The 12,772-nt window shown below is 36.2% G+C and overlaps 1 protein-coding gene across 1 annotated transcript; it reads right to left on the bottom strand.

The window, feature by feature from the left end:
- Positions 1-303: 303 nt before the first annotated feature.
- LOC108701950 (olfactory receptor 1019) lies at positions 304-1,239 on the bottom strand. The gene has a single exon (XM_018236961.1). It carries the CDS (start codon positions 1,237-1,239, stop codon positions 304-306), a length of 936 nt encoding a protein of 311 aa, XP_018092450.1.
- Positions 1,240-12,772: the final 11,533 nt, after the last annotated feature.

Genomic DNA, 12,772 nt, shown 5'->3' with positions numbered 1-12,772 from the left:
AACAAGATTGCTCCATGTCTTGCAATGAAATATAACCCTTCTTGATTATACATATATTAGACTAATGTTGAGGAAAATACTTAAACTGAGGAAAGCATTATGAAACTACTGATGCCTCAGTCTAGAGTAGTTAAATCTGGACACATATACTCTAAATTTCACATGCCATTGGCTAACTTGATGAGATGGGTTTATGGATGGACAATCTGCTGCACATAAAGAATATAGGTCTTTTGTGTTCAAAGGAGTGTTGCATGAAGTTAATATTTTATATTGATTATATATTGATATTACAAAAGTTTTTCAACTTTGCCCCCACCACTGTCTGTGTAAAATTTTTCTTAGTGAATTTTTGAGTTCTTGATTCCTCAGACTGTAGATCAGAGGATTTAAAAAGGGTGTTAATGTAGAATAAAATACAGAAGCCATTTTGTCCTCTGTGCAATTGTAATTTGCATTTGGACGCAAGTAATTGAAGAAAACAGTACTGTAAAGTAGAAAGACCACAGTTAGATGAGATGAGCAGGTGGAAAAAGCTTTGGATCTCATGTTTATTGATGGGATTTTCAGAACAGTTCTGAGTATAGTGATATATGGATAAAAAGTGACCCCTAAAATGACAACTCCATACAATATCCCGGAGACAAATATTAACAATATATTGATGGATGTGTCACTACAGGAGATCTGAAGCAACTGGGGCAAGTCACAGAAAAAACTTTGCAAAGTATTTGAGCTGCAAAAGGTCAGTTTACTTAAAAAAAGAGTGTGTACCAGGGAATATACTGCACCAAAAGCCAATGCAATTGATACAAGCTGAACACAAACTTTCCAGTTCATTATCTGTGTATAGTGTAGAGGACGACAAATAGCAATATATCTGTCAAATGACATCACTGCCAGAACAATAACCTCTGATGCAATGAAAAAGAGAAAGAAGTAGAACTGAGTTATACAAGCTTGCACTGAAATGAGTCTTCTATCTGTTAGTAAATCAAAGAGCATTCGTGGGACAATCGCTGAGGAGTAGCCCATATCCAGACATGCCAGGGTTCCAAGGAAGAAGTACATGGGGGTGTGAAGATGGGAATCAGTAACGATTATGAGAATGATTAGAAAGTTCGCATTCAGAGTAATGAAGTAGATCAAGAGAAACAAAAGGAACAACAGAAGCTGAAGACTTGGAATATCAGTCAGTCTAGTGAGAATTAAAATATACACTGTTGTTTGGTTTTCCATCAACAATACTTTCTTGCCTCACACCACTTACTTATTTGTGCATACAAGGTGCATTGAATCCCAGACTGCTTCCAAGTCCAAGATACCTTCCAAGATGGGTGTAGAGATAAAGCATACCAGTTGTATTGTGGCAAATTTGCCTTAATCACATTTATTTACAGAAATTCAAAGCACAAGCTTTTGGGGAACAACACCTTCCTCAGGTGAAATAAATTTTAGTGAACACAAAAATCCTTAGGTATCCTACACATCACATGATGCAGACATGTGATATATTAACCCTTTCCCAATTATACAGAGAATAACATCAAACTATGTATCAAAAATTCATCTCAGTTCACAGTAGTCCTCATGTTTCGTAATCTGAAAAATGTAACAATATATACAATAAATACAAAGTATTACGATACCATTTTCCAAAACAGAATATCAATGAATATACATTATTTATAAAAAGGATCGTAAACTAACACTTTAGTTTAAATCTAAAGGGGAAAGGGAATCCAATTTCTTAATCCACGTTGCCTCTCTCTTTCTCCTACTGAGATTACCCCTTCTGGGCAAATCAACTCTTGTTCCAGTATCGCTCATCTTACTTGGGCTGTTGTATGTTTTGCATAATAAAAGTGTTAAGCGACAGATAACTCTGATATATATATATATTTTTTTGTTCCCTCGTGTTTCATCTTTTCTTTTACTTTCTTAGATAACATCTGACCTATTGATCTCCCACACACACCTATATAAAAATAGTGGGGTGTCCCTAAAGATTTTACCCATTTCTCTATCCAATAAGGTAGGTAGGACTTTCCAATGTTTCAGTTTAATCCTTTTTATATAAAGGTATGGAGTTAAGGTGCCAAATGTAGAAACAAACGCTACCCTACCTAATCTGGTTTTCTTTGTTTTACCTTTTCTGCTCAAAAAATCCTCACGTTCTATTTTCTTAAAATCCTGTTTGATCTGATTAAGGTTTGTTTCTTTATAGTCCTGCTGTACAAACTTTTTAACCATTCCTTTTGCCTCTATCTCATATGATTCGTCATCTGAAGTGATTCGTCACACTCTACTTAACTGACTGTGGGGAAGACTTTTGAATACCCCCGGGGGGTGGCAACTGTTCGGTAATAAGATGGTATTGCAATCAGTGGGCTTGCAGTGCATGGTTGTTGCCAACATAAAATCCAAAATCCAAATTTTCCACAGTGCCATCCCACACAAGGAATATGTCATCCACATAGTGTCAATAATGCAAAATGTGATCTTTCCAATTTGTGTTATTTCAAATAAATCATACATAAATGCATTTGCATATGTTGGCGCCATGTTGGCTCCCATTGCACAGCCCATTACCTGTTCAGAAAATTGTTCAAGATGCATAAAATAGTTCTTAGTTAATACAAATTTCAGGGTTTCACAAGCAAAATTTATCGTGTTTGTTCTTAGATTTATTTTTGTCAGATATTTACATATACATTTGATGCCCTACGAATGTGGGATTGTGGAATAAAAGTCATACATATCCAACGTGCATAGTAAAACCTTTCTCTCAGGTAACTTGACTTTCATAGGTCTATTCTGAAAATCTGTAAAAAATGTATGTAATAAGCTGAAAATTGGCTGGAAAACCAAATCTAAATAAACCTCCAGGGGTTGGAGTAGTGACCCACAGCCAGAAACGATAAAAACTGGTGTGCTTCATCTCTACACACATCTTGTTTGGTTTTCCATCCCACTCTGTCATTGCCTATAAAAATGACCAATCACATAACAATCACAATAAAAGTAAAATTTTCCCCAGTAAAGTAAAAGAAGACACACGCACATACTTTTTTTGTATTTGTGTTGCTTAGAAATGACATTTCTGCCAGTGAAATAATAATTTAATGCAATGCTATACTATAGAGGAAAAAGTAGAACTGCGATAAAAAAAAGTCTGAACAGAAATGACACTTATGTCTCTCAGCAAATCAAAGAACATTCTAGAGACAGTTCCTGAGGGGTAACTCATGTCCAGACATGCCAGGGTTCCAAGGAAGAAATACATAGGGGTTTGGAGATCAGAATCAATGAAGATCAAAAGAAGGATTATAAGGTTCCCACTTAGAAACACATTTATTAAAGGTTGAATTTCGAATTCATGTGAGTTTTTTAAACCTCTGTTAAATTCGAATATACTCGAAATTCAACTAGGGAGTTATTTATAAAAAATCCAGTACCAAAAATTCAGACAAATCTTCCTGACCCGAAAGCTCTAATCAAATTCAATTTGAATTCAACTAAACTCAAATCGAGTTTTTTCTCAAAAAAAAAAACTTGAAAGGCTACTAACATGTCCAAATTAGTCCCTGGACTTCTCCCATTGACTTATACATGAACTCAGCGGGTTTTAGGTGGCGAATAGTCAAATACAATTTCTTAAAGGGTCAGAGTATGATAAAAATCAAAATTAAAGTTAAAACTCGAATTGAGTTTGGATAATTCACAATTCGAATTTGAGAGTTTTGACCAAAACAAATTTCAAAAATTAGAATTTTCAATTCGACCCTGAATAATTCTGCCCCTTAGAGTTAAAAAGTAGATCAGAGGAAGTTGACTACTTTGAAGACTATTGTTTGTTTTTTCCATCTCACTTTCCTAATAAATATAAATATTAGCAGCCACAAAAAAAAATAATACATTAAAAATTGCCCAAACCCCCGACACAACCAAAAATCAATGAAACTGTTCCCGTTGACTTTTATGCAACCTCAACAGGTTTGAGATGTTGTGTTTTTATATTCATGCTTTTTAGCCTTCGGGGTTTAATAAATTCCAAAAAATTTGTGATTTTTTAAAAGCCTATTATAACACAAAAATAACACATTTTTCATGATTTCGGGGAATTTTGGGTATTCGGAGCTTAGTAAATAACCCCCATACAGTATGTAGAAAAAACCTTGAAAAACTATAATACAAAACGTCAGCAAGTAAAGCAGTCGGGTCTCATAGAAGACAATGTGATCTACACTGATCCTATTGGACCTTTTTAACCATTCAGGTTTTTAGGGGCAGATATTGCAAAATTTGAAATTAGAGCTCACCATAGAACAACTCATCTGCTTCTTTTCCTTCCTATGGGATTTTTAGAAACTCACCCACTTTCAATTCATTCCTATGGGATTTTATTAAGCAGATTTATAAGTGGAAGTTGCAGTCGACCATTTGATAAATACAGTACACTTCTAAAAATCCTATAGGAATGAATAGAACGATTTTCTGTGGTGTCCTCTAATCTACCATTTTGATGCCACTTATAGGTTTTCAGATTTTTTTCACTGGTAATTGCCCAAAACAAAACAAGTGTCTTTAGAGGTTTTCAAAAAAATCATATTTTTTTAATGATACTGTAGTTCAGTGTTTCTTTTCATTTTGCTATTTATATTTGGATCTTTTAATAACGTTAATCGTGGTTTACAAAACCTCGAATCACTAAAATTAGACCTCCACATCTCTCGAAGCAACAAAAGTAAATGACTACAAATACATAGAACATTATATCAACTTTCACAATTGAAATCAGTTGGCTTTATTTCAGCAGAAAAGGTCAAATCTGCACAACATTAATGAAAAAAAAAAAGGCTGGTGCATTGCAATAAAAGCTCTTTGTCAATATGCAACACAACACACACTCCGATGCAATCTCAAAGCCAATGAAAACATGGAAGACTACTTACATCAGACTATGGAGGCAAGACAGCTTATTATACAAAGTCAATATCTGAAAGATTGAGAAAAGAAATTGAAAATATAAAGTTGTAGGCATAATCACCTCCAAATAACTAGGTGCTTGTTAAAAGATGTAAACCCCCACCCAAAAATGTAATCAGGGAACAGCTTCTTTGAAATCTTTAAATACCTGTCATTCCAGTTTTTAAAATGTTAATAGTAAGGCAGCAGCATCCCCTCAATCACATACGATTTCTTCTCCTCTTATAACTCACTTATCTCCGGAATTTACTTTGGCTGTTGGCTACTGAGCTTGCTCAGTTCTTCTCAGTTCAGATTAATAAACACACCCTCCAGACGAGCAGCCAATGAAAAGATGGCATTGATGGTTTCAATAGAAACTCTGCTCTATTTGTCTGATCCTATTTTTTAACCAAATCTAATTAGAACTTTGTATGTTCTGCCTCTGTAAGCCTACATGCTTCATTGCATGAACTGTAAAGAACACATATGCTGCCTGCAGATGTATATGTCACTGATGTGTCAGATGAAAATGGCCACCGGGTGACACCTGCTATTTGTTTTAGGAAAATGTTTTGGCGCTGGCAAATAAAGGGGTACAGTATATGCAGTACAGATGGTGCCATTTAGGTAGGGAAGATGTGCCCAACTTATATACATGGTACTTAAATATAGGTTTTACATATCTTTTAATGTGTCAAATGTGTTTTAAAATCTTACCCATAGTATGCAAAATAATAAATCATACTGTAGAGAAACAAACAAAATATTATGTATTTTTTTAAAATAAAATAATACACACCTCTACACAAAGCAAAGAACTGTCTCAGTCTCCAAAAGAGAGCACAGTGATCCTCAGAAAACAGTTGTTAAATATACCATCCAGTAGATATCTCTAGTGTATCATTATAATATAGAAATTCAGTTTGGCCTCAAGAGAAGGCTTAGATAATTTGGTGTCAAAAGGCTAAGTCATTTAATGCCATTTTTTTTTATCATTATGTTAAAATAGGTCTTTATTGAGTTTTGTAGTATAACAAAGTCAGGAACAGTGGATACAGAAACACTTGAATACATGGGGAGGGTTATTTACTAAAATCAGAATTTATCTCATTTTTTAAATTGAAAAAACACAACAAAACTCCAACACCCGATTTTACTTTATTTATTAGAAAAGCTTGCTTTAATCAGTTAGGGTAAAAACTTGATAAAATCGAGTTAAACCCCAAATCATAAGATTTGTTCTGTTTTTTTCCCCAAATCGCTTGATTTTCTTGATTTTCCAATACCCAATTTTATCTTTTTTATTTGAAAAGCTTGCTTTAATCGGTTAGGGTAAAAACTTGATAGAATCGAGTTAAACCCCAAATCATAAGATTTGTTCTGTTTTTTTCCCAAATCGCTTGATTTTCTTGGTTTTTTTCCTCAAAATCCAAAATTTTCATATTTTGAGCTAATTCCAGGACAGACCACATAAACATCAAAATAGGATAAGGACCTCTGCCATTGACTTATACACAACCTTGGCAGGTCTGAGATGGTGGATTTTCAGATTTGGGCTTTTTGCCGTGTCAGGCTTTAATAAATGTAAAAGAATTTGAGTTTAATAAAAAAAAAAAATTCAAGTTTGGCCACAAAAATCCTGATCAGATAAATTTGGAGTTTAGAAATAACCCCCTTAAAGAACAAAAAACATTTCACCATTCCTGGGGTAAGGGTAGTAATGGGTGGATGTTAGAAGGGGAGAGTACAGGGGGGCTGGCACCCCTGTCCAAAAGGCTGCTGGATATCAACTGTTCTAGGCAAGTCAGCAGGACATTGGGGTCCCCATGAGGTAAAGGCAATTGCCAACAGATCTCCAGGTTTTTACACTCTGCACCAGTCTATCCATAATGAGTTATTTTGGTAACTATCAGCTTGTATACTCTTTTCCATTTGTGTATACTTTTGCCCTTCTTTGAGGATCTGATATAATGTAGGGTAAAGGCAGATTTCCACCATCGGGCAGTAAGAGTTGTTGCTAAGAAAAGCTTTCCTTTCTCTAGATCTTTAGCACATAAAGAAGGGTTAATACTGGGGTGAATGTAAAGTAGATGTCCAGTTAAGTTGCCATGAATTGAGAGATTTCCTGTTAAATACCCTGAATCTCTGGGCATTCCCAAAAGATATGGGTTATAGTCCATGTGGCCATGTTTACATAGCTTGCCTAGATTCTAACATAATACTGTCCACGCAGAAAAGGTAATGGAACAGGAGCGTGGGTTGAGCCAAAAGGTGGTTATTCCAGGATGCACATCAGTGGGGCATCCATTCTGGCCAAGAGAAGACCATTTGACACTTTGTCGGTGTTACACATGTGGCGCTTACCTGATGGCATGGGACAAACCTGAGCCACTCTGCAATGGTATGGGGAGAGACTGGGTACCTGGTACTTACTAGCACAGTGCCTCCACCTAGTGGGATCTGGGAATGCACCTACAGGTGGGCCCACTAGGAATACAATAATAACACACAGTATTGGTTAACTGAATAATGGTTTATCATAAAATAAATGGCCAACTAGTACATGCAACACTCCTTATCGTGGCAATAGGGCCTCACTAACTAACTTGCTAGCTCAAAGTTGTCTATCTAACTAAAAAAGTCCTTTAATGTCCTTTAATAAACAGTCTTTTTATCTTCAGCCCTCTTTAGGGTACTGTCACAGGATACTCACAAATACTCTTTGGATACTTTAGAGCTCTCTCCAGCACATTCAGTCATACAGTGCTACTACCAGCCCCTTGCCCCCTTGGATGCTCAGATAGGAATCTCCTGCTGGTTGTTCTTCCAGTCTGTATTCCTTTCACACTCTCTGTCTCTCCAGGCACAGTATGTAGCTTCCCTGTGCCAGCCTGATCCAAATGAATGCTTGTGGTGCAGCCTCTCAGCTCTCTGGGCCCACCAGCAGCTCTCTTACGGAACGCATTTTAGGACATCCTGCGGCTAAATACCCATCCTTCCTGAAATGTCCTATGCCTTCTTAATGGTGCATCGAGTTCTTTTACCATCACTCATAGTCCAAATCTGCACTCACACCTTCATCCTTTAACCTCCCTTCTCAGCCGTCAGCCATGCTAACTCCACCCTCAGCCTTTCGCCCTCAGTCTTCTGCCCTCAGTCTTCCGTCTTCCACCCTCAGCCTTCAGTCTTCAGCCTTCAGCCCTCAGGCTTCAGATCTCTCTTTTCAGCCGACAGTGGGCGGAAGCCTAAGGGCTGAAGGCTGAAGGCTGAAGGCTGAGGGCTGTAGGCTGAAGACTGAAGGCTGAGGGCGGAAGACTGAGGGCAGAAGACTGAGGGCGGAAGGCTGAAGGCGGAGTTAGCATGACTGACAGCTGAGAAGGGAGGGTACAGGACGGAGGTGTGAGTGCAGATTTGGATGATAAGTGATGGGTAAAAGCACTCAATGAGCCATTCAGAAGGTATAGGACATTGCAGGAAGGATGGGTATTAAGCCACAGGATGTCCTAAAATGCATTCTGTACTCTCTGGCCACTTTCTCTGTCCACCATGCGGCTCTCTATGCCAGGCTCTCTTCTTTTTGGCAGTATCTGTGACTTCATTTTCCTGCCAGCCGCTCACTAGCTGCTGTGTCACTTCCTACTGCACTGAACAGCTGGTTGCTAGGTAACAGCTTACAGTACATAGACACAGGCTCTGTGCTTGATATCTGCTTACAGGGAGTGCAAGGGTTTTGCACTAATTCCCTACAATTACATATAAAATCCATGTTCACTACACTGCATGACTGATTATAAATCAGTGAAGCCTGAAGCATTTACCTATATAAACTGATACATGTACATTGGGAATGTTATGTGCTATAAAGGAGTGAAATTGTAACTCTAATGTGATGTGATCTAGTGTGTTGGTCTGCTTGCATTCCTGTATTATTCTGTATATTACAAAAGGCTTCACGTCATTTGGTGCATCTAATAAAAATCTTCTACAAAAACTTAAACTGACTTACGCGTTTCTTGCCGGATCTCCCGGCACTTCCTTAGAGTCTGAGGAAGTGCCAGGAGATCCGGCAAGAAACGCGTAAGTCAGTCAGCCCTGTATACCCACCGCTGTAACCCTCATTCATGTGTGTGTTGAAATAAAGCCTAATATTTTGCACCGAGTGTCTATGGGAAATGGCCTTGCTATAATTTGGAGCTTTCTGAATAACGGGTCCTATACATGTAGGGAGAATGAATTGAAACAATACTAATTATGTCCTGTACAGCTACAGTATAATTTATATTGTTCCTCAAGTAAATATTAAGCTGGTAAAATGAAACCATTTGCATACGTTTGAACACCTGGAGAATCATCATTCGTGCCCTCTTCAAAAATACATAATTGAGCCTCTGTATTTTCCCCACAAGCAAAGAAACAGCACTTAACCTTCTCTTGGATGTGTTCACTGAAAATTAAGCAACACGCAATGACTCTCTCCCATTGTGCTAATTGCTAAGGTATGACAGCTGGGGGGCACAGTGATATATTTGGGTAAAGGGGGAAGGTTAAAAGACATGCATACCCATTTTAGATTCATCAGAATGTGTACATTCTAAAAATATATGGCTTTATGGGGTGAACATACATTTTTGTACTTTTGCCCCTTGAAAAACAAATGTAAATGTGCTGATTTTGCAGTATTTGGAATTACAGAACTGATAACTCATATGGGGTGTCTTGGTTCTGGGGCCCCTATACGCCACATACTTGGGTGTACCTATGCATATTGGGCATCAAACTGTTCAGCAGACCCCCGAGATTTCAGATTTAGGGAGTATTATCTTGGTATGTAATGATTTGTGGGAGATATTATACTTCAGAGGTGGAGTATTGAGGAGATATTTGTAAATGTCATAAAAATTGCCAAATTTAGGAGCTTGGTACTTTGGAGTAGAAAGACATGCATACCCATATTAGATTCGTCAAAATGTGTACTTTCCAAAAAAATATGGTTTTCTGGGGTGAACATACATTTTTGTACTTTTACCCTTGAAAAATGCTGTTAATATGCTGATTTTGGAATTACAGAACTGATAACTTGTATGGGGTGTCGTCATTCTGGAGCCCCTATACGCCACATACTTAGGTGTACCTATGCATATTGGGTATCAAACTGTTCAGCATACACCGGGTTTTCATTTTTCACTTTGAACACATGTTTATAAAAACTGCTAATCTCAGGAAAGAATTGCAACTTGGTAGTTTTGATTACAAATATATATTTACCCATTTTGAACTCATTAGAATCTGTTCTTTCCAAGAATGTGTAGTTTTTTAGGGTAAACCTAGGGTTAGTAAAATGTTTGTCCTTGAAATCAGATGTATGCAGTTTTGTGGAGTAATGACTTGGAAATTTGGTAGTTTGCTGCTTCTAGTTTTTGATCTATAGAAGTGAGAAATCTTAATAAAACTATATATATTTGATATTGGTGCGTTCGGGAGACACCGAACTTTCCAAATCTGCTGTGTTCTCATGCATAACATAAATTATGTTCCCGATATATGCGTTTATATCATGCAAAACAGTTTTTTTTTTTTTTTTATACACTTAGAAGCCCATATCTTTTTACAGGAGTGGAATTACAACAAAATTCTAACATATTTTGAAAGATTAGGTTGTCCTGAAAAAACAATATCCTGGGTAAACTAAAAGACCACCCCAGGAAAGGCCCTAAAGTGAAAGAGCACAAAATGTTCAAAAATGGTCTGGCAATAAAAGTACCTACTTGGCCAAATTGGGTTAAAAGACAAAAATATTTAATTCTGTAAAATTTGTAAGTGTAATTTATCCATTTACTGAAGCCATCTGACACATTATTCTTTTTTTAAAAAAATTTCTACATAACTAGTTACAAATTAATATTAAAGCTTCAAGCTTATAAGAACCAGAAGCCAAAGATCAGTGTATGCAATTTTACAAAAACCTATAAGCAAATTAATATAGTTAATGTTGACCATTGTATTGGTGACATGGGACTAGGTTTAAACTTGCCAGCAGGAAAAGTTTTAAATAAGAAAAATTTAAGATTGTTGTAAAAAGATTGTACTATGGTTAATAATTCTGGATGCCAAGACTCAATCTGTTAATCTGCACAGCAACTGACATTCTTAATAATGAATAGGTACCCCAAAAATTCATGAAACACACTATTAAAATAATATTTCATAAATATATAGAAAAGATCATTTTAAATTTGACATACTCAATATCATAATTGCCACAAAATCTATGATACTGTTTCATAGCCAATCATTAACCAAAAAGGCAGAGTTTTATTCTTATGTAAAGTATGCATTCTGAGTGAAAAATGGCTTATTTCCCATATTTTAATATTGACTACAAAAGTAAAAATTGATAATATTTTACCAGAGCCTTTGAAAAACTAAGAAAGTGCTGCAAACATTATTTAAAAAAATGTAAAAGCTGAGACTATAACCCATAGATTGGACAATGGATATCTTATGAACAAATGTTTTCCTCTCAATGTGAACTAATATATCTCTAAAATTGGTAACAAAGCATTAACAGCTATAAACCGCTTTTTTTCCTAATTGTCTTTTATTACATAAACAAATTAAGAATATGTTATTGATGAATAATATTATTCTCATAAGAAATATTTTTGCACTAGTCAAACAATATGAACTAATTCAACACCAAATTGTCACATTCTTGTTGACTTAATTAAAAGTGGAACTGATTCACTTATACTATTAAGTCATATATGGTCGATATACGACTATATAAATAGTTTTTTCTTAGAAACATAAAAAGCTAATTTTCCAATAGAAATCTGAAAAAAATTGGGATCTGCTTTAAATAACATTTGTACTGTGATTTTTAAACCATTGCCACCAGTAAATTATAGTGGTAATATGTAAACTGTTTCCAAGAATGGATGATATTTTATATTATACTGACAAAAAAAAAATGATAACAAGGTATGCAGTGAGATAGTGACACTGTAGTGATATTGCAACAGCTTACTGAAAGCCATAACATTTAAAGCAGCAGCAGGGAGGGGTCATTCTTCCACTGTATAGAGCACTGGTAAGGCCCCATCTAGAATATGCCGTACAGTTTTGGTCTCCATCACTCAAACAGGACATAATTGTATTAGAGAGGGTACAGAGAAGGGCAACTAAGATGGTAAATGGAAAATCTTTGCTATGAGGAAAGACTGGCCAAATTGGGGATGTTCATGCTGCAGAAGAGGCACTTAAGGGGTGATATGATAATGATGCATAAATATATATACACAACATATATACAAAGCAATGGATAGTTTCCCTCTCCAAAAGACAGTCAATAATTCTAGGAAAGCAGTTGTTAAATAAACCATCCAGTTGAGTCTAATGTATAATTATAATGCAGAAACTCGGTTTAGTCTCTAGAGAAGATCTAGATCATTCAACGTAAATGGGTAAAATACAGTAACTGAAATAGTTCCCCAAACTTCTTGTTTATGAGTGGGAGCACAGGGAATTGTTTTCATCAGTCCATAGCTTGTGACTTGGACTCCAGTGTCTTTACAGTGGGCAAGTGTAGGGAAGAAGGGCATTTGTTTAAGTAGAGGGAGAATGCTATAAAATGGTATATCTGAGGTGAATTTGGCCTATGTATATATAACTTGCCCAGAGGCCTAGCATAACAGTGTCCAGGTTTAAGGAGGCAAATAAAAAAATATGTTGAGATGAACTAAAACCATAGATACCAGAATGCAGGTCAATCGTGCATCCATTGTTCCCAAGAACGAAAGAA

This window comes from Xenopus laevis, chromosome 9_10L, assembly GCF_017654675.1.
Source record: "Xenopus laevis strain J_2021 chromosome 9_10L, Xenopus_laevis_v10.1, whole genome shotgun sequence".
Taxonomy (NCBI): domain Eukaryota; kingdom Metazoa; phylum Chordata; class Amphibia; order Anura; family Pipidae; genus Xenopus; species Xenopus laevis.
Note: the sequence above shows the minus strand (reverse complement) of the source record. Positions and strands in the feature narration are given on the sequence as shown.